The sequence below is a fragment of the Aethalodelphis obliquidens genome, unplaced genomic scaffold, assembly GCF_003676395.1.
Source record: "Aethalodelphis obliquidens isolate GAN/ISIS:26980383/991018 unplaced genomic scaffold, ASM367639v1 scaffold11, whole genome shotgun sequence".
Classification (NCBI taxonomy): domain Eukaryota; kingdom Metazoa; phylum Chordata; class Mammalia; order Artiodactyla; family Delphinidae; genus Aethalodelphis; species Aethalodelphis obliquidens.
Window position 1 is genome coordinate 19,068,091 of NW_020837955.1, and position 27,137 is coordinate 19,095,227.

The 27,137-nt window shown below is 43.5% G+C and overlaps 1 protein-coding gene across 5 annotated transcripts in view; it reads right to left on the minus strand.

The window, feature by feature from the left end:
* The window catches only part of FBXW4 (F-box and WD repeat domain containing 4), an 80,350-nt gene that overhangs the window by 45,623 nt on the left and 7,590 nt on the right, over positions 1 to 27,137 (minus strand). For 4 of the 5 annotated variants that reach the window (XR_003433898.1, XR_003433897.1, XM_027112359.1 and 1 more), the window contains exons 2-5: positions 17,910 to 18,005; positions 14,470 to 14,655; positions 13,900 to 14,032; positions 7,424 to 7,518 (exon numbers count right to left, since the gene is read on the minus strand). Coding sequence is in view for 3 of the 5 variants with exons in the window: in XM_027112359.1 (XP_026968160.1) it covers positions 7,424 to 7,518; positions 13,900 to 14,032; positions 14,470 to 14,655; positions 17,910 to 18,005 (510 nt within the window). In the remaining 2 variants the exon portion in view is untranslated. The remainder of the gene's footprint in view (positions 1 to 7,423; positions 7,519 to 13,899; positions 14,033 to 14,469; positions 14,656 to 17,909; positions 18,006 to 27,137) is intronic. The other variant, XM_027112360.1, reaches the window with a different exon arrangement.

Here is a 27,137-nt window from a genome sequence, read left to right on the forward strand (position 1 = left end):
AAAGGTCTTCACAGTGAGGGACCAAAGCTGCCCGGACTGGGCCTCTGCCGGCCCGTGTCCCAGATTAATCACCACCAGGAGGGGCTTGGACACCAGGCTGCAATCTGAGCCCAGGAGCACCTGCACAGGGGTCACCCCGGCACCTCCCTCACTCCCTCGGGCAAGACTCCAGGGCATGAGGGTGTCCACCTGTTGACTACGCTACTTGGAACAGGCAGGCCAGACGCTTAGCCATCTTCAATCCCGCAGATAAGTCACAGGCGGTTTGAGTTAGCGCAGAAGGTGGAAAGACATGGTGACTCAAGGAGTGAAGCCAGGGCTCCATGAGAAGGAAAATTCTCAGCCTCTGAACAGGAAGAAAGAGAGAAAGCCCTCAATGCCCCTCTCACCACTGTCTAGAGAGAAAATCTAGCTCAAGACCAGCAGTGAGTGAACTAAGCCCTCAGAGGTTATGAACTAATGAGATGCTCCGTGAGTGTTTGGGACACATTCTCGTCAGCCGCAGATCCACTGGATGCTGACAGGAAGGAGGGAGACCAGAGCAGGGATTTCTTTTCAAAACACCCCCAAATGCTACCAATACGCCTGTGTGAAGGAAACTTAGACATAAATTCACTCTGTGAGGGTGCAGGAGAGCTTCCTCTGAATGCCAAGACCTTGGAGAACAGTTTCCTCAAATGATCTACATCAGTAAGCTATTTCACACACCTGTACACATAGAGCTAGTGACTATGTACGGTGCATTACACATGTCTGTCCATGCTAGAATGCACTCTTTAGGACCAATGGGCCCTATTATAAATTCTTCTCAGATGGCAATTTCTTTTATATTGTTGCTTCTCTAAGTCTACTAGAGCAGGAGAAAGTATTCTTGAGACCAAAAAAAAAAAAAAAAATCAAAAGGAGGAAGATAAGCATGAAGATCTGTATCTTAGAACGCTCTGTCCCAGGCACTAACCTGTGATATAAGGAGAAACCACTCGGATGGATGCACCCCTTTCCACCTGCCTCATGCCCCAGGGAAGGAAGGGTGGGAGGGGTCTGAGTCAGATTGAAGTGTGTGTCCCTTGAAAGAGCAGAGAAAAGCACAGGTCGGATAAGAGGAGAAAGAGCTCCTACACAGCGCCTTCATTTGAGGAAGAACACCCACATCCTGACTGTTACACCTTGTACCTCCAGAGCTCCATCTCCAGGAATTCCCTTTGAACTCCCGGCTGCAACCCAGAGTTAGGATAGAGCAGTGGCTACAATTACACACTTGCTTGTTGGGGGGGTGGGGGGATGCTGTATGTGACAGGCCATGAAAGGTCCCTGCCTATAAAACAGACTGGAAAACAAACCCTTAATTTAAATGTTAATGAAAGTGCTGTGGAGACATCAGAGGCTTCCCGGCTGCTCAGAGAACAGCTACACCAGCCACAGAATTTATGGCTCCCCTTCACCCTCCTGCCTCCCTCTCTGCCTCATCACCCACTGAAGTTAAAAAAAAAAAAAAAAAAACAACTTATTTTAACATTAACTCCATGCTTCCACCTTGGGATGTGATTGCTAAATTATCTGTTGGCAGAACACTGATCAAAGGTGGAAAAACACAGGCACATTGCACACACAACCCAGAAAAGTCAGCTGCAGCTAAGGCAGGAAAATTACCTTCTCTCTTCCTGATGTGGGAAGGGTAGAAGAAATAGCGGTGCAGGTAGGGACTGGAGCTGGGAGGTGCAGGCAGCAGGAAGAGGAGGAAGACCCTGATCCCTCCCATGTGTCTGCTCCCCATCTGAGAACTTAGCATACCATATCTGCTAAGTTTCGTCTGTCTCTCCATCAGACTATGCTGTCTAGTTCACTGTTGTTTCCCCAAGGTGTAGCACACTGTAATGCTTAAGAAGTATCTGGAGAGAGAAAGAGAGATAGGGATGCAAGGAGAGATACAGAAACAGAGACAGAGTGGAGAAAGAAAGAATTTAAACAGAGGTTGAGGGATGGAAATGTATCCCTGTAGCAGGGGCACGGTCTTGAGGCACGGACTCTATGTCCACAGCATCCCGCCTTCCGCAGCAGCACTCTCTGCTTCTAGTTGTAGTGCTTTATTTAAGTCAGTTCTTCCCAACTAGCCAACCGTCCTGGCCAGGGAAGGAGTCGCTCCCACAGATGGGGTCTGGGCCAGCCAGAGCTGGTTGGGTTGCAGGTCTCAGACCAGCAGCCCAGTACGTGAGCTTCCCTGTGCCCAACATGCCCTGGGTAGTGGCAGAAATCCAGGGTCTTGAGGAAGTGAAACCCACCCCTGTGGCATTTCGTCCTTGCTACTGGTGGATGTGTCGGCCGGAGAGGCTTGGCTTAGCACCAGCAATGAACTCTAGGGTGGCGGGCGCTGCCCTGAGATTCAGCAGAACCAGACTCTGATTCAGTTATATCTCTACACTGATCTCTTTCCAATCTTAGGTCATTTTAGGCTGGACCAGTGGGCCCACCTAGCATCACGCAGAGCTTCCTTCTTTCTCCAGGCATCATGCAGCCCCTTCCAGCCATGCCAGCCTCTGGTCCTTCCATGCTGTCTTTGTACCTCAGACTCTCTTATCTAGGGCCACCACACGCAGGAGACTCCCTCTACTGTGGTCTTCAGCCTGGCAACAGGGGACACTGAGCCACTCCTCGCCTAGAGAAGGTGTCCTTTCCCTAGACAAGCCCCTGACCCTGGGAAGGGAGAAGAGACAGATCTTGACAGCTGTGGGCCAAACCATCAGGATGAGCGGCTACAATGTGAAGCATGACAAAGTCATCCATCAGAGTCTTTCCTCAGGTTATCAAGGTTAGGGATCCCCTTCAGGAACCAGCTCTTTATCACCAACTAGAAAAAGCAAAACTCAGAGGCACAACATTTACTTTTGATTTGTCTTCCGCTAAAAGCACTGAGTGAGTTAGGAAGCCCAGGGCCAAAGAGTTGCTGAACCACTGGGAACCAAAAGAATCTAAACTAAAAGTTGGCTGCCTCCTTTTTTCCAATCTTTCAAACCTGTCAGAGAAAACTCCAGATGCAATTACCTTTCACTAAAGAAGGGCGTATTTCAAAAGGCTGGTGAATGTGTCTGCCACACACACAACACACAGTAAACCCTGTAGACACTGGGAACAAACACCCACTCTCCCCAGAAATCCACCCCCTTACCAAACAGTACACAGTGATGGCTTTCCTTCCAGACTCTCCCTCACCTCCGGGAGAAATGAAGCAAGAAGGGGCAGCTCCTCCATCAAAACCCCCCAGAGGCCACAACTCACTTTACAAACTTGAATCGGTACATTACAGGCAGACTTGGACTAATCCCCCCCCAAAACAAACAGGCCACCACAGTGAGCAAAATTACACTAAATTATATTGTATATTTAATAACACAGCTAAGAAAAGTTTCCACACCTATACCACTCATATGTTTCCCTAATGACAGAAACAAGAGAGAAGGGATTAAAACCCAAGGCTCCTGGGAAGCCTTCCTGACCACACTCACTCACGTGATAGCAAGTGTTGCTCGGAGATGGGGAAAGGATTCTTCTGAGCACCTCCTTCTTTTTGGAGGGCAATAAATATGGTGTCTGCAGAGGAAGGAGGCGCTGTGGGCTTCTCTCTCTTCCCCTCCAAGGCAAACAGGGCAATGGGGCTCCAGACTCATTTCAACATCAAGGCACCCCCCAGCCAGCTTGGAAGGGCCCTGCAAACCGAAGATCTATGTGCACTGGCACTCCTGGGATGGTGTAAGCATTCACAGCTACACGAGTGAGCCCAGGCCTTGATTACATACTGCCTTCCTCCCCTCCCCCTCGCTATCTCAACTCTGGCCTCCAGAAAGAGAATGTTCCCAGATCCCCACAGAGGCTTTCAAGGGCCACAGCTACTGTCCAAGATTCTGGTGGATGAAGGCATTGCAGTGACGTAAAGGCCTGCCTCGTGGCCCTCCCTCTGCACCACAGCACGTGGCAATAAGCTGGAGACCTGAGCCTCTTCTGCCCCGTCCCACATGTGCCCTTCTCTGAGCCTCAATTTCTCCTTCTGCCAGGAGGGGAATGACCCTCTCCCTTCCTCAACCAGAGACAGACTAGTTTCAGGCACTCAGTATCATCTGGCAACCACTACAGTTGTGCCCCCATCTTTCCCCCACCACTGAATCAGATCCTCAGGAGAGCTACCCCACAGCAAGTGTTCAGTCAATACACAGGGAGCACAGAGGAAAGGGAGTGAGAAAAAAAGAGATGGAAAATAGAAGGGATGAAATCGAGTCTTTAACAGTTCATTTCCTTACTCTGAGTATTTACTAACTTTATTCAGCTAGAAATAATCTTTTAATGGCAATACAATGTACTGCATGTTTTAAAAATTCTGCTTTTCTGTGATACTTATGGAAAAGTGCTCAGAACTCTACGTGACCTCAGGAGATCGTATCCTGAGACCAGTTAGGACCCACAATCACACCCAGACGTGTGCCCTTCCACCTCCAGCATCTCAATTCAGTTCCATCTCAACCAGTCCTTTCACTCACCAAACAGCTCCCAGTTGGGCCTCCTCTACAGGAGGAAGGCTGCATCTATAAGTCATAAATCCTAAAAGCAGAGTTATTAGTGTTGGGGCCAGAAGATGGGTTGGAGGGCACATAGGAGGTAGAGGGAAAGGTCCTTGCCTGCCACCTTCCCATGGAGCCTACTGGTTTTCCTTCCGTTTTTTGAGTACCTAAACATGGCTCTCAGCACATGACTGGTATTAAATATTATCCTCCAAGAGTGTTTACAAACCAAGAACTCAAGGTCAAGAAAGGAAGAAGAGGTGCCATTTGGACACAGGACAGAATACCTGCTTTCTCCCAGTCACGAACACCTCAAGTTAAGCCTAGGGCTTGAGGTTTCATGTTTCATGCTACAAGTTTCTAAGTACACACATGTGAAAAGAAGGCAGATAAGTCCCAGCATCAAAGATAAATACGATGAATAGCTCTGACAAATTATTTTAAATAGAAGAAAGAGACTGAGATGTGCCAGGTCTCCCAACTGTCCAGGCTCCTTGGAGGACAGCTGCTGGCCACCCACTCTCGTGTTTTTCACAAGGGGTTCACGGCCACATCACATTAGTGACACTGACGACCACACTCAACAAGAAAGGTGGCAGGGAAGGGAACAGAGGCAGCCACGGAGGGCAGGAAAACCACAGGGGAAAAGGAAAGAAAGAGATTCCTGCTGAGTCCCCACCTCAAGAAGAATGCAAAAGAGCAGTGTAACTCCATGAGGGACAGGAGAAGCCCCAGGGAAGGGTGGTGACGTGAGAGCAGCTAAAGCAGCTAAACAAATGCTTCACCAGCTGGGAGAGATTCTGGCTGACACAAGATTCTAGCCCTTTTAGCTTTGTAGAGTATTTTCATATGCATTATTTCAGATCATCTTCACAATGACCTAGTAAGGACTATGAAGGAAATGGTATTCATATTTAACAGACGAGGAAACCACGGCTCCGAGGACTCACCCGAGGCCACCCTCCTGGTTGGTGGCAAAGCAGAACTCCAGTTTCCCAGAACAGACCCTACAGCTAGGAGGCAGTGTCTTCCAAGATTGGGAAAATGGTTCAGTTTACTGAAAGGTTCAAATTCATTGACACAGTGAGAAGAAATGGATCTAATAAGATGAAAAGATTCCTATCCCAATATATTTTTGGGGTAAGAGAAAAAGAAGCAGAGAGAACACCAACATATACTCTGGTCATTTAGTGTAATGACAGAATCCCAAATACAAACTACTTTTTTAAAACAGTCCAAGACACCATTTGTGGACTTGGGGTAAAGGTCATCTCAAATAACTGTGGGTCATGGAGCTAAACAGCCAGCCAACAGTGAGTGAAAGAGTCATCCCAGGGGCAAGAAAGTACACCAAGAAGACATTTAAGGAGAATGTTAAGAAAACATGAGACCTAGGTTTTCACCAAAGTTGGGGCATATCAAGGACTTAGCAGAGGGTCTGGCATAGAACATATGACTAATAAATGTTAGCTGCTGGTAACAGTAGTAGTTATAGAGCAGTGCTAGTAATATTAGGAAGCTAGGTCCTTCCTCAAAGCCAGCTTCCAAGTTGTGGCCAAAAAAGCCCCAAAGTCAGTTTACTGTGATCTAAACTGCTTCTCAGTGATGAAGGCAGACACTGTCCTCAACCTTTTATTGACATCATCTTCAACAGCTGCCACGCTCTATTCTGTTAACAGGTAGCGTAACACATTCCAGAGGAGGTGGCTAGAGTAGAGGAATATGAAGATGGGGATGCTGGGAGAGCCTGTATGTGTCTTTAGCTTAATTCCATGTGCAGGAAGCACATGGACCATCTCCAGCCTTAAGAGCATCCCTCCACCACCGACCTCACCCCAGGCCACCCCAGTCTCCTGAAGCCAGCGGGAGTCCTCAGGTAACCACCAAGATGAAGTCACCAGCCTAACTGTCACCTCCCACCCTTACACATATCCAGCCCACAGACACCCAGGCTTGGCTAACTGGCTTTAAAGGGGGCAGCATTAGGAAGAAACTGAGGAGGGGCCAGAGCTCAATGGCTCCATTTTCCACCCTCTGCTCCCACACACTTAGGCCTCTCTACTCCCTGCTGGTCTTTCCTTCCCTTTTTCCTAGGATTGCTAGAATGATTTGTTCTGAACAGCGACAGGTTTATAGGTTAGCCGACACCTCCGCTCTGTGGAATTTTAATTAACTTCTCCCATCGTCAATATGCTAAGGAACGGGGTCTCCATTCTCTGAGGTCAGCAATGTGTTTCAGGTCCTGCTATATCAGCCGTCAAATTGAAGAATTAATGACGTGGCTAATCGGCTCTAATTCTTTAGGAGGAAAAAAATTTGAAAGAAAGTTGTGGAAGGGGCAGGAGGAGGGGTGCAGGCTCCTTGGGGTGAGGAGAAAAAGGCTGAAGGGGGCTGCAAGAGGGGGGATCAACTCTCTCATAAAACAAGTGACTGACTTAAACCCGATGTTGGAGGGTACCAGCCCTACAGCTTTCCCATTGATCATTTGGTGGGGAGTGAGGGGTGAAGGAAGTGGGAGAAGACACTAAACACCCTGACAGAGCAGGTGCAGAGAGGGTGTCTATGTACTCTGCTGGTGGGGAGAGAGGCCCTGCCTCGGTTCAAGAGAGCCTAGAAAGCAGAATTCAGGATGCAAGGCTCATTCAATCACAGGCAAAACTAGAGAAACACCAGTCAGACCAAAGGGTAGGGTAAAGCCGTCATCAAAATTGGCACTTCTGCTATAATTGTCAACAAATCTACTCCACATACACGACTTTGCACGAGGGCCCAACTGGACATGGGCCCCAAGCCTCTCCTGATGACACCCACCTGACCTCATAAAATAAAAGCATTATTACATGGGATAAAACCATACACCAAAACATCTCCCTTACCTGTGCAATGGGCTGATAGCAATGGACCAGACTCGGTCTTCAGTCTGGATGGTGTGTAAGCACTGCCCCAGCCGGCCTGAGGCCAAAGGCCATACCTGGAAACAGGAGAGGAGATGCTCTCGTTGGCGTTGCCTGGGATCGGGATGAGGGTTGGAAAATGCACCAGGTGGAGTCACTGTTCCTAGGGTGGGTGGGGAAATGGAGAATCCTTTCTATACTGTACACACAGAGCTCAGGGTAGCAGCAGAGGGACCTCTCCAGCTTCTGCCTTGCCTACCGCCCAAACAGACGCTGGCTCCCAGTCCTAACCACCCTTTCACGTCCACCTGAGAGCCCTTACGCAGCAGCCAATTGTACACCAGGGAATCAGGAGTTCCACGTTCCTCAGCTGAGACCTGACTGAGACGCGTGAGCAGGTGAGGCTTGCCTCTCTTAGTAACCTCCCCGTGTTTGTGGATTTTCCTTTTCCTGTCTCTAACCAAGATTTTACTTTGGGGAGGCAGGGAGAGGGAGGAAGATCAAGGCCCAGTATGAGTGGACAGAGATAGAATTAGATTAGAATTAGAGAGAGAGGAGTAAAAAGAAAGATCCAAGGGAAGGAAAAATGGAAGAAGAGGACTTCAAAGTGGGAAGGTGGTGTGTTGTTGTTTGTTTGTTGATAATGCCCAGAATCCAGTGCTATTCATGTCAGCAGGGAATTTAGCACCTAGTGTCACCAAAAGTAGCAGAAAAGCTTAACTCTTTTAAGCTTCCATATCTCCTACTGGTTAAAAATATTGCTTGGAGCACATTATCTAGTCCCTATCAGTCAGGAATGTACATTAGCAGCCACTCTGGGCTTAACTCTAATCAACACTCACAGAGCCCTCTCAGCGGTCAGTGCATTTAGAAATCTCCCATTAAGCACAAGGCCCCCTCACCTCACCCTACCCCAGATGACACACACAGGGGACTAAGCCTCTAACCAAACAGAGAGGAAACCTCAAATGTACAGGGCTGTCCCCAGACAGCAGCCAAGGAGGGATCCCGAGGAGGCCAGATGGATCAGTGACCTCTCAAGGTCCCTGCAGTGCTATAAGGGGAACACAAAAAAGTCAGACAGGACCTTAGATGGAAGAACTTTCAGGAAACATTCCTTGAGTTTAAGGGGTAGGTGATGGAGTGGGGGTGGTCCTGACTGCTTAGGATCACATGATACCTCTTCTCTATAAAAGGAGAAAGTGTTTCTTAGATTTTGTGTGTCTATGATAGGGGGAGAAGGGTGTGAGTTACTTTTCCCAACATCAGGAAAAGAAAATAAATTTAACAAGAAGATCTGAATAAGGAAGGGCAGAAAACAAAGGTAAACACCACAACTTTCCTGGAATGCCAGGATTCTGGCTCATTCTTCTGGATTAGGTCACTTTGGTAGTAACTAGATGCATCTAATGTCCTCTTTCAGACAGCCTTGGCTTGGAAGAGAAGTTTTTCTTTTCCCTGATGCAAACTACCTAGGAGGCAGGTTCTTGTTTGGTATGGGTGACTAGAGACTCTGATTACAAAATCTCTGGGGGCAGCCCTAGGCCTGAATTCACTAGTGTCCTCCACTGAACAGGCTGGTGGATCCCCAGACTGAAAACCACAGAACAAGGTTCCTGGTCTCCAGGGGTGGCTCTGGAAGCATGCTGCCAATTTCCCAAGCACGATCTGGGGAAAGTGGCCCTCCTGACCCGCACCAGTAGTAGCACACCATCCACCAAAACATGAGTATGCTGATCACATCTTAACCCTCAGTGATCAAATTCAAAACAGACCCAACCCTGGAGAAGATATAACTCAGTGGCATTTACACAGTCCTTATAAAAAGCAGTTGGCGGGCTTCCCTGGTGGCACAGTGGTTGAGAGTCCACCTGCCGATGCTGGGGACACAGGTTCGTGCCCCGGTCCGGGAGGATCCCACGTGCCGCGGAGCAGCGGGGCCCGTGAGCCATGGCCGCTGGGCCTGTGCGTCTGGAGCCTGTGCTCTGCAACTGGAGAGGCCACAGCAGTGAGAGGCCCGCGTACCACACACACACACACACACACACACACACGCACACGCAGTTGGCAATATGTATCAAGATCCTTAAAATAACCAAAGCCTTCAACTCAGTAATTCTATTGCTGAGACTCTATCCTAAGAAAATAATCCTAAAACGAAGAAAAACCTAAATGATAAAAATATTCCCTGCAGCCTGCAATAGCAGAAAGAGCATACATGGGCTTTAGGATTAGACAAATCTGGGTTGGAACCCTAGTTGCTACTTATTTATCTCTGATGTTAGGGATATTTTATAACTTGTTAGCCTCAGTTTCCTCATGTATAAAATGGGAAATAATGCCTATCTTTTAGGGTTGCAGTGTGGAAAAATGAAGATAAGTGTAAAGCACCCAGCACAGAAGCACAGTATTTGGCAGACATTAGGCATCAATAATGGTGGTCCTTATTACTACAGGAAAGAAATAGATACAAACATCCACCAATAGGAAAAATAGTAACTAAATTATGGTGAGTCCATTGTGAAGCCATTAAAGATGACACAAGTAATTTGCAATAAAAATGGAAAACCTTATAAAATAAAGTAGACACAGCAGGGTACATTGGGTATATAAGATATATTATGAATGCGAATCAAAACTACAATGAGATATCACCTCACACAGGTCAGAATGACCATCATCAAAAATATCTACAAACAATAAATGCTGGAAGGGGTGTGGAGAAAAGGGAACCCTCCTACACTGTTGGTGGGAATGTAAATTGGTACAGCCACTATGCAGAACAGTATGGAGGTTCCTTAGAAAACTAAAAATGGAACTACCATATGATCCAGCAATCCCACTCCTGGGGCATATATCCAGAGAAAACCATAATTCTAAAACATACATGTACCCCAATGTTCATTGTGGCACTATTTACAATAGCCAGGATATGGAAGCAACCTAAATATCCGTTCACGGAGGAATTGATAAAGATGTGGTACATATATACAATGGAATATCACTCAGCCATAAAAAAGAACAAAATAATGCCACTTGCAGCAACATGGATGGACCTAGAGATTGTCATACTGAGTGAAGTAAGTCAGACAGAGAAAGACAAATATCATATGATATTTCTTGTATGTGGAATCTAAAAAAATGGTACAAATGAACCTCTTTACAAAACAGAAATAGAGTCACAGATATAGAAAACAAACTTATGGTTACCAAGGGGGAAGGCAGGAGAGGGATAAATTAAGAGATTAAGATTGACATATACACACTACTATATATAAAATAAATAACTAATAAGAACCTACTGTAGAGCACAGGGAACTCTACTCAATACTCTGTAATGACCTATATGGGAACAGAATCTAAAAAAGAGTGGATATATGTATATGTATAACTGATTCACTTTGCTGTACAGCAGGAACTAACACAACATTGTAAATCAACTATACTCCAATAAAAATTCATTTAAAAAATAGATATATTATGACCATAATTATGTGGGGAAAAATTACCCTAAAGGATAGAATGAGAAAATGAATAAATGTAAATAAAGTGCTTATTAGCACAGTGCCTGGTTACATTCTATGTTATTATAAAACAAAAAAAGCAAACCTATACACTGAAAAACACCTAAAAGAAAAAAAAAACAGTTCAAATGTTCCCTCCTTCATAAAATCTCCCCTTCCAAGTCAAATGTGATCTCTCCACCCTCCAAACTTTCTGGCCCTTTTCCTAGAGCCTTAAACTTCATAGTCCTGACCACTTCCAACCAGCTTCATAGCTTCATAGCTAGTGCATGCAGTCTCAACTCCCCTTAAGGAAAGGCTGTATCTTCTTCCCCTTTGAAGCCTCACATACAGTAAGCACTTATCAGAATGAAAGAAAGAATAAAGAAAATGGAAAAAAATGAAGGAATGATCAGACCTGGCCCAGGCCCAGCAAGAATGTAAGCTACCATCCTATCACATCTCAGGATGGGGCCAGCCTCACCAAAGCCCAGAGGGGCAATCCAAGCTAAGTCACAGTAAATCTGAAACTAGGATTGGAGGCAGGGGAAGGAAGCTCTCTGGGCAGTCCCTAGCTCAGAAGTTTTGCAAAGAAAATGTTTTGTTTCCCTTCACCCCAATAAATCTCTTCCCTAAAACATAGTCCATTTTGGGGAACTCCTAAAAAACAGGCTATAGATGTTTACAGACAAACATGACTAAGTTCTTATGTAGGTTCAGGTATTAGAAACCTGTACAAGCAGCTGGAGAATTACAGATGCCACCAAAAAGAAATGGAAAGTCAGTTATAAAAGACTAAACGTGGGTAATGTGAAAATGGTCCAGAAAGATGAAGACGGCTAAATGCAAAGACAACAATAGAAGGAGGGAACCGAAGCAGCATCCAGAAAGCCAAAAAGATGAGCTGGCCTGGAGGTCACTGGGAAATCGCAAAACAGCTGACTAGCTTCCTGGAGTTGAAGAACCAGGGGGGAGAATTCTGTCACTGACTAAAAAGAAATCCTCAAAAGGAATAGGATCTACTGCAGTGACAATTTTAGAATTAGAAAGTACCGATTTTAATGCTTCAAAACTCTAAACCAGTAAATAATTATACTTAAAACATGAAACTAACCCAATATCCTAAATAAAATTGCTGTCAATCTTCAACTGTAAGCAGTCTATAGCCCTGAATTGCTACCTGTGGTCATAAAGCTTAGCTGTACACTGCTCTGGGTGTCATACCACAGAGAAATGGATAGAAGAGATGTCACTGAAGGCTTCACGGGGAAGCTTGAAGCTGTGACAAGAAAATGCTAGAATGAGATGAGAATATCTAGGTCCCACATGCACAAAAGTTTTCTGTGCAAATTGACTTCTGAGCAGTATAGCAAGTTAAGGTTCGTCTCTTTACAAGGAATGGTACAGAGACAATGACCAATCAAAAACCTGAAGTAAGTATGGGGTGGGGGATTCGGAAGCAAGAGATAGGAAATTCAGTTTCCATGTTGGTTCAAAAGATTTTCTGGGGTGAGATGAATTGGGAGATTGGGATTGACATATATACACTACTATGTATAAAACAGATAACTAATGAGAACCTACTATATAGCACAGGGAACTCTACTCAATGCTCTGTGGTGACCTAAATAGGTAGGAAATCTAAAAAAGAGGGGATATGTGTATACGTATAGCTGATTCACTTTGCTGTATAGCAGAAACTTAACGCAATATTGTAAAGCAACTATACTCCAATAAAGATTAATTAAAAAGAAGAAACCTTGATTTTAGACTTCTGGCCTCCAGAACTGGGAGGTAATAAATTTCTGTTGTTTTAAATTAAAAAAAAAAAAAAAGAAGAAGGTTTTCTGAATTTTTCTCAGGCTCCCTGTGCTGATGCACACGTCTCTCTGACAAAATACAAAGTGTAAGGAAAAAATTAGCAAAGGGAGGAGAAACTTCCATAAATACAAAGGAACGTATTTAGTCCTTCTTTTTACATAAATTAGCAACATTTTCACATGAAGGTGTAATCACTAGAGGGAACATGGAGCCAGAAAAGTTAGTAAAGATTGCAACTTCTCTTTCCTGAGTTCCCTCTCTATGTGTCCTAGAGTCCCATTTGCTGACATGGTCAAGCATTTTGCTCCTATCAGCACTGTGGAATCTCCAGATGCTGGGAAACACACAAGCAAGAACCTATCGAGCTTCCTGCACCATCAGCTGAATTATCAGCAAAGTTCCCACAGCAGTCTCAAAGGATCAGGCATGTGTGGGTCCTGGCAAGGGCTACTGGACACAGGGATGGAGAAAGTTCTTCTCTGCCTCATGGGTGAAAGCCTATTTGACCCAGACGTGGAGGAGCTGAGTCCATAAAGCAGGGGTTACACTACTTTATCAGTCTCATTCTGTTGGGCCTTGGCAGATGTCTGACTTTAGACCAGGCAACTTGGCAATGACACAACAAACAATGCCCTCCTCTAGTCGTCCTTCCACTGCTTACTGACCACATCACTCTCCAGAGAAGCAGTAAAAACACATTTTAATTATCAGCCCGATTGCTTATAAACAAGGTGGTAAAAAATTAACCTTCTCAAACAGAGAGTGAGCAAAAGGAGGGAGATTTTAAAATAAAATATTGGGGTTAGAACTCAACCCACAAACTTGAGAAAACTCAGCTCAGGGAGGAAAAGCTGGCCAGGCCTCTGTTTTTGAGTTCACGCCACATTTCAAGTGAGTGGCAAGCTTCCCAGCCACTGTCCACTCCTTTCCCAGGCCAGCTGGCAGGGACATAGCCTGGCATGGCAAGCTGCATGCCAGAGGCACATAAGTGAGTTCTTTATTGTGTCGTTTCCCCCACTGCCCCAACTCAGTACCCTCAGCCAATCCTGAGACTCAAGGTCCTATCCACCCTCTCCCACCCCACTCCCTATAGACAGTAGGAAATAACAGTATGTAAGGGGGAGACCACCTCACCTTGGCCGTCCTGTCTCTGGAGCCACTCACAATGATGCCCCCTTTGCAATCCACACAGTTCACCTCCTGTTCATGGGCTGAGTACTTGACAGTGAAGGTGCTATGAATCTTATGAATGCCAATCTTCCCATCTCTACAAGAGAAATAAGAAGCCAACCCCCAAGAGCCAGTTATTCTCTCTGTAGGAAAAGAACAAGTCTACAGAAACAGCTGGAGTCTCCAATGACTTCCAAATTTGCTAAGCTTTAGACAATTCAGCCCAATAAGGTGCTGAGTTTCTAGATACCTTTACTTCTTCAGTATACTTGGGGCTGAACAGAGAGCTGAGAGACAAAACAAATTTCCCACTTGAGAGTATCAAAACCAGTTTCACTTTTCATTAAAGGCTCTTCCTGTTTTCCTTCTCCAGCTAACACTATGAAGTACCTGCTTTAAATGGAAAAAAAATTACCCCTTCTTCTAGTCTCCCTACTCACCCCTTTGGAGTTGAGACAGAAAAGTCAGAGGCAGGCAGAAGGTCTCTGAAGAATACTGAGGAGGAGGAAGGAAGGAAAAGCCTGCAGCACTTACCCTCCTGCACTGATAATATGCGAGTTGGCCAGCACGAAGTGGCAAACGTCCTCATCATGCCCAGCAAAGACTCCCAGGGGCCTCCGGTTCAAGCTGGCACCATCTGGGCGGAACTGATAGGCCAGGATGAAATTAGCCTGGGATATGTACAGAGAATCACCCTCTAGCTGCATCCAGGGCATCTGACTGCAGAGATGGAAAACAAAATTTAAGGACCATCAAGATATAGCATGAAGGGACTTCCTTGGTGGGGCAGTGGTTAAGAATCTGCCTGCCAATGCAGGGGACACGGGTTCGAGCCCTGGTCTGGGAAGATCCCACGTGCCGCAGAGCCGCTAAGCCTGTGCGCCACAACTACTGAGCCTGCACTCTAGAGCCCACAAGCCACAACTACTGAGCCCGTGTACCACTACTACTGAAGCCCACACACCTAGAGCCCGTGCTCTGAAACAAGAGAAGCCACTGCAATGAGAAGCCCACGCACCACAACGAAGAGTAGCCCCCGCTCACCGCAACAAGAGAAAGCCCGCATGCAGCAAAGAAGCCAAAAATTAATTAATTAATTTTTTTAAAAAAGAAGAAACCTCCTCAAAAAAAAAAAAAAAGAAGATATAGCATGAGAATTCAACTTCAAACTCCGGAGAGGCTGACCAATCCCCAGCTTAGCAATAACCTGCAAGGTTAAGTCTATACCTCACTCACCTCCTTCAAAACTACCTACCCTTAGGCTACCTTTAGAAAACTAGAGTGATTGAGCTTTGTGGTGACCTAATCTTCTTTGGACTTTCTAAAAGAAAGTCAGAATAAAAGACCAATTAAATATCACTTTTAAATGGAGAATGCTTGGGACTTCCCTGGCGGTCCAGTGGTTAGGACTCAGCGCTTTCACTGCCATGGCCCTGGGTTCAATCACTGGTCAGGGGACTATCCTGCAAGTTGCCCATGGTGCGGCCTAAATAAATAAATAAATAGAGAATGCTTAAGGCTTGAATTACTGGCTACCTCTACTTCTTGTGGGTAGGCAGAGCAACGAAAATGCAATGATTGAGGGGTGGGGAAGGGCAAAAAGAAACCTTCCACCCAGATGAAGTAATTTTTTCATTCTGTGTCCTCACTGATCTGAAGTTTAAGTGATAAGTTTCAAGGTTCCAGGACCTCCATACACACCTCTTTCCCAATAGATCAGTTAGGGTGTGATAGAGAAAGGAAAAGAGTGAACCCAGGGAAGCCCCATTCCCTTGTCCTACTAGAGCAAAAGGGCCTTTTTTTTTTTTTGGCTGTGTTGGGTCTTCGTTGCTGTGCACGGGCTTTCTCCAGTTGCAGTGAGTGGGGGCTACTCCTTGTTGCAGTGCACGGGCTTCTCATTGTCATGGCTTCTCTTGTTGCACAGCACAGGCTCTAGGCACGCAGGCTTCAGTAGTTGTGGCACATGGGCTCAGTAGTTGTGGCTTGCGGGCTCTAGAGCTCAGGCTCAGTAGTTGTGGTGCAGCATGTGGGATCTTCCTGGGCCAGGGCTTGAACCCGTGTCCCCTGCATTGGCAGGCAGATTCCTAACCACTGCGCCACCAGCGAAGCCCAAAAGGCCCATTTTTAAGTGAAAGGAATAAAGCCATTTAGGAAAGGATGCTAATGTACTGATTAAATTCCTAAATCCTCACAGAGGATACCTACATTTCTGTATTAGAGGGTAAGTGTGGCAATGGAAAAACATAGCTCCAGAGCAGTCTACTACAGTTCAGAGACTACAGAGAAATAGTTGGCTCTCGCAGGCAGCTGATAAAAGAAATACACAAATAGTTAAAGATTCCCTCTACAAACTGGCAGGAGGAAAAAAGGTTAGAAACCACAGGTCAGTCCCATGGCACAGAGTGAGACTTAAGAAGAAAGAGGACTCTGCCAGACACCATGCTCTCTGGTGGGGACTAAGCCCCTTGCACAAGGTACATCCCAGCAGCCTCTCCTACACCACATAGGGGTCCTAGAGCTACCAGGTCCCAAGCAAAGCATAGGGACAGATGATTCATCCCCATTTACAGAGACACCATCTCCCACCGCCAAGCCTGTCTGAGCAAACTGGGTTGTGTTTCTTCCCCAGACTCCTTAATACAAGTGTCAAGGGAATGTGGAAAAGTTCTGCAAAGATGGACCATTAAGTGCAGCTTGGACTTTGTAGTAACTAGTTTCTGTACATGAGGTTTTTACAAGTGTGTGCAAATATTATATGGAACATTTGTAGAGTGTGTGCAGATGCCTGCACTCTCATTCATTATGCACATTCCTCTTCAACATCCCCTTGCACGAGTTTGTGGCACACTCAAGTGGGCAGCAAACAGAGGGGTTTGGAATTCATGTGTTTAGAGCCATCTGGTAAACAGCCATTTGCCCAGGACAAGAAACCAGGTTCATGTCAGGTGAACAGTGGAGAATCACGGGGCAGCCTGGTAACCACTTTGTGTATTTATTTGCCAAATTGCTTGAAACCAGCCCGAACAGACGTCAGGAACAAAACCTTGTTAGAGAAATAAACTCTTCTTTCTGGTAATAAAAGGCAAAAGTGGGAAGCAGAGGGTAAAGCCCTTTGTCATACAAATCCATCTTTCTCCCCTGTAGTTGCTTTACCATCATCACCACCACATAATTTGCAGTAACCCATGTCAGTGAAAGCAGCAGAAATTGTATACAAGCAAGAGAAAAAGGTCATCAGATGAAGAAGCCTGTCTGAACCTATCGGCACAGGTCCAGGTCCGCTGGAATGTGGAATCATGATGTTCCCTATCCATTCCAACCAATCAACAAAGAGCACTTTTTGGTAGGGAGTCAAATAATAACTATGAAATAATTCAGCATCAATGAAGTATAAAATTTGTGGCATTAGCAGTGCCAAAGCCATTATCTAAATTTCCTGCCATTTTTTCCAAGCTCTACCTCCTGTAACATACATATCCAAACCTTCAGATCCTATTTTGCTTTTTAATAAAAGTAGGGGAGAGGGCTACAGGAAGCCAAGAGTGAAGGTGTAACTCTCTAGAGTAGAAAATTTTTTAAAAAAATTGTAAAACAAGATGAACTGAAATACTGGCTTCATTTATTTCTTTTGATGAGGTGCATTAACAGAGGTTACCTCTGAGTGGTAGGATTATAGGTAAGTTTTATTTCCTTCTTTAAGCTCTTCTATGTTTTCAAATTTCTACAATAAACATTTATTATTTTTATAATCATAAAAATATGGAATCTGTTAAAATAAATTACATTTTTTATAATCTTTTTTTAAATGTGAAAAAAAGTTGTCCCTCCGATGCCCCTTTTGTGGTATTTAAAGGATCACCAGTGCCCCATCACCCAAGACAGGCACATTTATACTCCAGCTAGGATTAGATTTTTCATTTCCCAGCATTCTTTAATGTCCCAGGTAGCTCTGAAAGAGTCAAGAGGCTACTTACCTGCATTTCCACTTCAGCAGAATCCCCTCTCGGCAGCGCCCCAACCTCCAGTTCTGAGATACCTTCACCCGTTCCTTCACTGGTACACTGGCCATCCTGTGTCCAGACAGAGCAGATAATCCAATCACTACAACTCATTGCCAACCAGAGAAAATTCCCTGGGCTTTTTTTACAAGTCAGGACTCAGAACATCCAGAAAATATGTGAATATAAGTGAACGGGTTAGGAGACAAGTAAGAAATAACTCTTCTCCCTCCACACTAGGATAATCAAGAAACCCAAGGAGAACAGCCTGTCCTTTAGAGTGTCCATAGTGATGCCAAAGCTATCTAACAGAGAAGGGATGACAAAGAGTACTGGGACCACTGGTTAGCCATGTGGAAAAAAAAAAAATCCCTACCTCACACCATACAGAAAAATTAATTCAAAATAGATCACAGATTTAAACATAAAATCTAAAACTATAAAGCTGTTAGAAGAAAAAATATAAAAATATCTCTGTGGCTCAGGAAGTAGACAACAGTGTAAGACACAGAAAGCAATAACATAAAAGAAAAATCCAATAAATTCGATTTTATCAAAATTAAAATTTTCTGCTCATCAAAATGAATACACAAGCCCCAAAATATGAAGAAATCCTCCCTGTATGTGTGTGTGTGTCTGTGTTTGAATAAGGAACTCTCCTACATCCTTGTGAGAGATGAACATGGTACAGCCTGGGAAAAGGTCTGGCAGTTTATTATAAATCCAAACATATACCTATTCTACGACCTAGCAATTACTCAAGAGAAATGAAAGCATATGTCCACAAAAGGCTTACTCAAGACTATTCATAGGAACTTTAGTCATAATAGCCAAAAGTTGTAAACAGCCCAGGCATCCATCAAAAGGAGAATGGATAAACACACTTCAGTGCATATTCATACAATGGAATACGACTCAGCAATAAAAAGGAAAGAATTATTGATACACACAATGATGTGGGCGAATCTCAAAAACATTCTGAATGAAAGAAACCTTACACAAAACAGTTCATATTGCATGATTCCATTTATGTGAAGTTTGATTAGAAGGATAACTAATGAATGGTGAAAAAATCAGAACAGTGTTGACCACCAGGGTGGAGATGGGAATTGACTGGGAAATAATATGTAGAAGCTTTCTGGGGTAACACTTTATATCTAAATCTTGAAGGAATTTGGGTCATGCAAGTGTGTATGCATTTGTCAAAAACGTATCAAATGATAAACTTAAAATTTGACCATTTCATTGTATATAAATTTTTCTTAAAAAAAAAGAACCATAAACCAATATACTCTAGTCAATGATATGCATGCACGCAAAACTGTTTAGAGGTGAAGTGTACTGATATCTGCAACTCACTTTAAATGCATGATAAGGCAAACATAGTAAAATGTTCACTGTAGAATCTAGGTGGCGGGTGTATGAGTGTTCATTATACAATTCATTCAACTTTTCTATATGTTTTAAATTTTTCATTCAAAAAATGTTGAAGGGGAAGTGTCAGTAGTACTTTCTGGATGAAGAAAGTTGGAGCAGTAAGAGATGAGGGAGCTCAGCAGCAACATGAATGGCATAGTTTTGGGGTGGGTTGGAGTGGTAGGGGGTAGGGAGAAGAGCTCAAGTCCCTTGTGAAAGTGCACATTTGGACGGAATTTTGAAACTGTGGGCAAGAATTTGAACATTCCATTTCAGGCCCCCATATCTCCCCTGTGTCTCCTTGACTTGCTCCACTGGACAATACAAGGTACACTGCTTGGGACACAGAGTAATAACTTGTCATGTCTACTGAGAAAAGGAGAGAAACAAACATTTCTTCCAGTATCTACTATATCTTCACCTTTACTACCCTTTACTAAAAGACAGCAAGCAAGTCCTGCTTTCAAGATTCTAAAAGATACAAAGTAAAATCTCAAAGTAAGGAAAGAAATCACTACTTAATTAGTGCTGTTGGGTTTGTATTACATGTTCCAGCTTTATTAGAAAGAAGGGAGGGAAGAAAAATATGCATGCCTAGAAAGAACACTAGAAGATTTCCAGACTCTAAAATGGTTAACTGTGGACAGGCAACTTTGGGTGTTTTAACTTTCTTCTTTGTGTTTTAATGTATTTCCCAATTTTTCTAAAATGTAATATTTTGGTAAAGATAAAAATACTCATTAAAATAATAATAATGCTTTTGATAAAACTGGATAACAGAGCAAAAATTTTTCATATCACAATAGGTATAATAAATTCCCCCAAAATAAAAGAGTACATTTAAAATAGTTTTTTTAACTAAAAGGCTTTAAAGTATTTAAATTTTAAATACTGCATAGAAGAAAAAAGAGATTAAAAAAGAGATTAAAAAGGAAGCAACAGAGCAGGGGAAAATTAACAATTAATGCTACGGGTTTTATCCCTAAAGTTTTATCCCTAAAACTTTTAGGGGACTGATAAAAATCTATCAGGATAACACTCTGTCATCCATATCAAATAGCAGATAAGAATAGTCACACAGGGGCTTCCCTGGTGGCGCAGGGGTTAAGAATCCACCTGCCAATGCAGGGGACACGGGTTTGAGCCCTGGCCCGGGAAGATTCCACATGCCGTGGAGCAACTAAGCACGTGCGCCACAACTAATGAGCCTGCGCTCTAGAGCCCGCAAGCCACAACTACTGAAGCCTGCACAGCTAGAGCCTGTGCTCCTCCACAAGAGAAGCCACCGCAATGAGAAGCCCGGGCACCACAATGAAGAGCCGCAACTAGAGAAAGCACGCGAGCAGCAACAAAGACCCAACTCAGCCAAAAATAAATAAATTTATTTAAAAAAAAAAGAACAGTCACACAGAGTTCCCATGATAAACACTGGGGAAACATCCCGAAACAATAATAGTTTACAAACATGCACATTAAAACAATTAATATAAAGTATCACCTCACATCTATTAAGTGGAAGAACCACATACTAGCTTTGGTTTGATAAAAGGATTTGGGTTTGTTTATATATCGCTAGTAACACTCTGGTATAGCCTTTCGGAAAGGCATTCTGTCAAGAAAAGAAGTTAAATGATAGCTTCTGACTCAGCATTCCCAACACTATATCACAAAGAAATAATTCAAAAGAAAAATATTTTTTTACAAAGATATTTATAGTTGCAGCTGTATATTAGAGCTAAAATCTAGAAATAGCCCAAATATCTGTCTGTGGGGGAAAACGGTATACTAACACAATGGAACATATTGTTATTAGAAACGACAAATGTGAGCACTGCAAAACATTTTGGAAATTACTGTAACAAGTAGTGGTAATTTTAAAACAAAGTCAAATTTATAAAGGTAAAGGTGAGGCGATACTACATAAAATTATGTCTCCATAAATAGCTCAGAAGAGGTAAACAGATGGAGTTTAGGAAGTATTTTTTTAAATATGTATCACATAATTGCTGATACTTTGGTCTTTTCATTCACCTTTAACCTTTTAATTTACTTTCATTTAAATAACAGATTAAATGAAGTTGTGAGAAAAGCACAGAATGCAGACATAGGAAACTGGGATCTGGGCCCCAGTTCCGCCTCTTACTAATGATATAACCCTGGTTACCTAGCTTCTCTAATTGTCCATATCCGCACCTATGAAATAAGGATAGTATTTCACACAATTATGGTGTTTTAAAATGACAACTAAAACAAAATACAGGATAAGTTATAAATCACTTGAAAAAGGTTAATTATTTTTACATAAATATAAATATAGTAGTAGTTTATATCGATGAATAGTGACATCACTAAAGCTAATCTAATAATCATTTCTTTTTCTTCTAACTAATTTAATTGTAACTCTTGGAAATTGTTCTTCTAATGTCAAATATTAGCCCTCTTTCAGGCTGAGTGATTAGGATTTGGGTACACACATGTTAAAGCTAAAATATATTATTGAATTATTCCACTGGGTGAACGTAGTCCCCAGTTTCACATTTCTAGAGAGTAACCTACACTACTAGATGGTTAGAAAACCTCGGATCATAAAAGGCAGTCAACAGGATGGACCAAAAGAATTGAACTCTTAGTGAAAAAGATCAGACCCACTATCAAATCTTATCTACAAGTCCCTCCCAGATATAAAAGAGGAGATTGTTCATAGTTAACCTCTCCTCTTGAGTTAGGTCTAAGTTAGTAGGTGGAGGTGAAACCAAAAATTGAATATTCTGGATCATAGCAGGAAGGAAACAAGGGAGAAAGAATCAATATATTTCCTGAATTGGGATAAGGACAATACTTCTCTCATCTCCCTGGTCACTTAACTGCCATTTGGTGACACTTTACTAAGGGTCAAAGCACTGCCCTGAGGGCCTGATCACAGAAGCAAGAAACTTTCAAAGTTGAACTTTAGATGCTGCTACCAAGCAGCAGGTGCAGGCATCCTCTCCCACAACCAACACCATAATCAAAATACTTGGCTCTGGTCTTTCAAATCAAATTTCAACTTTTTAAAAACATTCCATTTGGCTTTCACTTGAGAAACAGTTACACTTTGTTAAAAGCAGCTTAACAACTCAGCTTTTTTTTTTTTTTTTTATCCCTTTTGTTTGTTCAGTTCTTTCTGATGGTTAGTTTCCCTAGCTGGTGGCCAAATCATATCTATATTCTTATTGGCTTCAACACTTGAAAAACCACAAGGAATAAAAAAACTCCTCTCTCTGAAGACAGGTATCCCTCCCTCCCTGTAGGGATCTATCACAACCTAGTCAAAGGGAGTCGGCAGAACAAGTCCAAAGTGCCTGAGAAGACAGGAGCAGGTGCCCCTGGGAATTCAATAAGGACTCTTGCTCCCATCCTTGAAATGCTCTCAGCTTGGCTGTTTCTTCAACAGTTACTGGTATAAAGTGGGGGTGCTCCCCCCCAAAATGATTAGTGCCCTGTAAATAAACCTCTGGCACAGCTATTAATGCATGGAGGAATCTCTAACCTGGCCTGTGGGCCTGGTGGAACTTCCATTTTCCCAGCCCTCTTTCTCTTGCCTCAGGCTCATTTTTCCACTTGGCCCCCCTCCCTCTCAGCTTTCCGGCACTTAGTCACCATTATAGTTTGACTGCATTCCTGGGTGCATGACCTATTTTAAACAAAAACAACACAACATGCACCCACAGTAAGCTATCAGGCCCCTTAAAATCTTGGCAACAGTGAGTCCAGAGGGACAGAAATTAATCTAGGAAGTTATCTAGAGTCCCCTTTCATTTCACCTCTCCTCACTCACACCCCAAACCAAAAGCAAATAAATAAACCGAATTTGAAGAAAAATGGCTGGGGGATGAAGGAGGGGAAGTGTGAGTATATTAGAGAGGTATTTACCTGCACAGTCTCTGACATCAGAAACCTCCTGGATCACAAATCAATTTCCCTCTTTGCCCCATCTTGAAGTTTGATTCCCCTTGATACCGCYAATGTTGCCTACCTGCGTGACTGACATGATTTCCATAAGCATAACTTCCTGCTGCCTATTCAGTAAAGGAGGGTGTCTGTCCACAAGTGTAGAACAAGGCCATCTCAAGGGGAAGTGGGCTAAGAATGGGAGGCAGGGCTATGCAAAATGATGCTTGGGGGCTTGGAGTTTTAACTCAACACCGTCTCGATTTCTTTGATCTTCTTGCTCACCAGAAAGCAGATTTCCCGCCATACTGGCTGTGCCCACCAGCTCTGCTACCAATACTAAGAATTTGGCTCTAATGTATGTACAAGTATTTAAACAGCCCAAGACAAGAAGCTTCTAACTCTTCATTTATACACATGTTAGACTAAATCCTCCAATGGCCTCAGAAGCAGAGGTCTATAATTAAGGTTCAAAATAAATCAGTGAAAAATCATATATTGTGTTAAACTGCCTATCCTTCTGGCCAGGGAACAGGGAACAGCCTCAACATCCAAGGAGAGGTGAGATTACAGGGAACATGCCCATCATGAGGACAGGACCAAAGGCAAGGAGAGCATGGAGCAGACCCACATCTCCCTTGAAAGGCCTCCAAATGTCAGCTCCCTTTACTCAATTCAACCTCACCTCCCATGGCTCCACACTCTGCAACTGAACTCCAGCGAAGCCATCTCTCTTTTACATTCATTCCTATCCCCACACCTTCTCCTATATTGCCAGAACCAGCCTACTTTGTCCCTGACAAATGCATGCTTCCCCCTTTGGGCACTAGTCAAATTCACCCATTTTTCTTCAAAATCCAGTTTAAGCCTCTACTTCCCTGACTCCTCCAAACATTCTTCTCTCTCTCACGTGAACCCTTAGACTGAACCTACCATAAACTGAGGCACTGTTAGCTTTTCACAGCTGTATGTCTTGTTTGTCCAATACAGTCATAAATTCCACAGGATTGAGTCTTAAAACTCTTAGTACTTCTAAAAGTGTATCTCAACCAGTATGCTGCAGAGCAGTGATATACCAGGAACCCTGAATAAGTGTGCCATAAAATTTTTAATGATTTATAGACTTTATTTTCATTCAACCAAAGATCCACATTTTTATGAAGATATCTGTCAGACAAACCACGGAGCCACAATATGGCTCATGACACAACTTGCTGAGAAAAAGAGAAAGATTGCGTGTTCAGAGGAACATATATAAACTTTACCTCAAAAGATGTAAGAGAACAAGGTCAGGGCAGTAAACAGTTCTACTCAAACAGTAACATACCAAACAGTGAACAAGTAAATGGACAGGTTTTTCAACTTTCTGAAACCTGCTTTTTTTAAAAAAAGACATTCATCTTTTAATCCTTTAATGTACTATCAAAAGTTTTAACATCGTACAAAAATATGTCTTAGACACAAAGGTAAGAACCGTGGTCCTAGCATAATAGGTATTCTGATAGATACTGCTTAGGTATCTATCAGAAATACAGTTCCCCCTTTGGCAAGTCACACTTTCAACAATACCTATAGATTTTCAGGAGCCTAGACACACTACCTTCAAGCTCCAGAGGCCCTTCCTAAAAACGTACAGTATACCACATCTTCAGAAATTCAACCAAGTCCTCTAAATTCTTATTCTAGAGAGGCTCAAGGGAAGGAATCTGAGCAGATGAAGTATCTTAACGTGTCACCCACATGTCAAAGCTGTCCAAAGCAGTTTCTGAAGCACTGGGCATAACCCCGATCCTTTATGTGAGCTTAGGATTTAGGGCCGTGTTCACATTCATTTCCTCCTGCTATTGGTCAAGTTCTATATTTGTAGGGCACTTGACCAGTGTGTGTATTCTGCAAGAGGTTAAGAGATATTAAGCAGGAGAAAAAAGAATTTTATGGTCAAAACATTTTGAACAATACTGAAACAAAATTAAACAGGTCTCTCTAGCACAGGACTTCTCTGAGCCTTTAATTTACCAATGGGCATTGTGAATCCCCAAGAGAGGGGATGTGGAACACAGCATTTCCCACACTCATTTAATCACAGAATCAGTTTTTCAAGAATCCCACAATACAGCTTTCAGAAAGGCTGATGTAGCACTTTCTGAGAATAAACAACAGCAAGAAAGATGCCACTGTTTTTTGTGAACAGGCTATCTTCTGAGTCATGAATCAGGCACTACCACAGACTCAGAAGTGGATTTTGTTCTCATACCTTCAAAATGACTTTTCCCTGGGCTCTCCATCTGAAATGTGAGGAATAATTATACTGCTCTGCTTCTCAGGGTTGTTTTTTATTGTTTTTAATCTTGCAACTGTGTTTCATATTAATCACCAAAACAGGTTCTCAGCCCAAGTGGCCAGGCTTCAAAAATCCCTGGTGCCCTTCCAGCCTGGATGAAGAGATGGAGAGAACATGAACCAGACGCCACCCAGAAAGTTTTTACTCCAGTTTCTCCAGAAATCTCCAGTTTCTAGGCCATTATGATAAAGTCAAACCGCAGCGAAGATAAGGGATGAATGAGAGGTTCCCCTTTAGTAACTCACTTCTGGAGGGAGGCCCCTTTTAATCACACACACCACCTGGATCTGAATCTTGACTCACCTTTTCAGTGTGGAATTTCTAAAGGAAATTCTAAGAAACATAGGAGATCAAAGCTGGATCTACAGGGAAGAAAGAAAAAGAAGTGCTGGAAGAGGACTATTTCCCTTTCTCCACAGAGAAAGAACCAATTACAGAGCTAGTGAGCAGGGGAAATATCATTCCTTTCAGTGAAACAGCTTTCCAGGAAAAGTATCTCAACATATTTACTATAAAACAATTTAATTTCCCTGTCCCATCACCTGCCACCCCATCCCCATCCCCCCCAAAAGCCCACAGGTTGTGGATTTCCTCTCATTCTTGGCAGAGTTACCAGAAGAAATATAATACCCCCTTCGGACTGCTCCCAACAGCTGCTGGAACAAGGGGAGCTGGGGGTAACCTTCCAAAGCTGCCTCGAAAAATGACCATTCCCCCTGCCAAACCATGTAGCCAGTGAACATAAGACAGCTCTTTTTCTACTTTCTTAAAGGGGAGACCCCAAAAGCAACAGTGTCCCCTAGACCAAAATACTTGCCTCCAGCCTTTCTGTTCTCCTCAACTTGACTCTAAGCTGAAACTTCTAATACCTATTTCTTCCCTAACATGCACTTCTTTTTTTTAATATTTATTTATTTTATTTATTTATTTTGGCTGCACCGGACCTTAGTTGCAGCATGCGGACTTTTTTTTTTTTTTTTGGCTGCGTTGGGTCTTCGCTGCTGCACACAGGCTTTCTCTAGTTGCAGCGAGTGGGGGCTACTCTTTGTTGCGGTGCTTGGGCTTCTCATTTCAGTGGCTCCTCTTGTTGAGGAGCACTGGTTTAGGCACGAGGGCTTCAGTAGTTATGGCACGCAGGCTCAGTAGTTGTGGCTTGTGGGCTCTAGAACACAGGCTCAGTTGTTGTGGCGCACGGGCTTAGCGGCATGTGCGATCTTCCCGGACTAGGGCTTGAGCCCGTGTCCCCTGCATTGGCAGGCAGATTCGTAACCACTGGGCCACCAGGGAAGTCCCCCTAACATGCACTTCTTAAAACAATCATCTACTTCACAGGACTAGCATTTTTTGTTTGTTTGTTTAACCAACCAATATCCAAGTTAGGGTTCTTATCAAACTCCTATTCAAGGTAACTTCCTTGTCTCTGTCCACCTCCCCAATGCCACATTCCTCATGTACGTGTGCACGCATGCACACACACACACACACACACACACACACACACACACACACACACACAC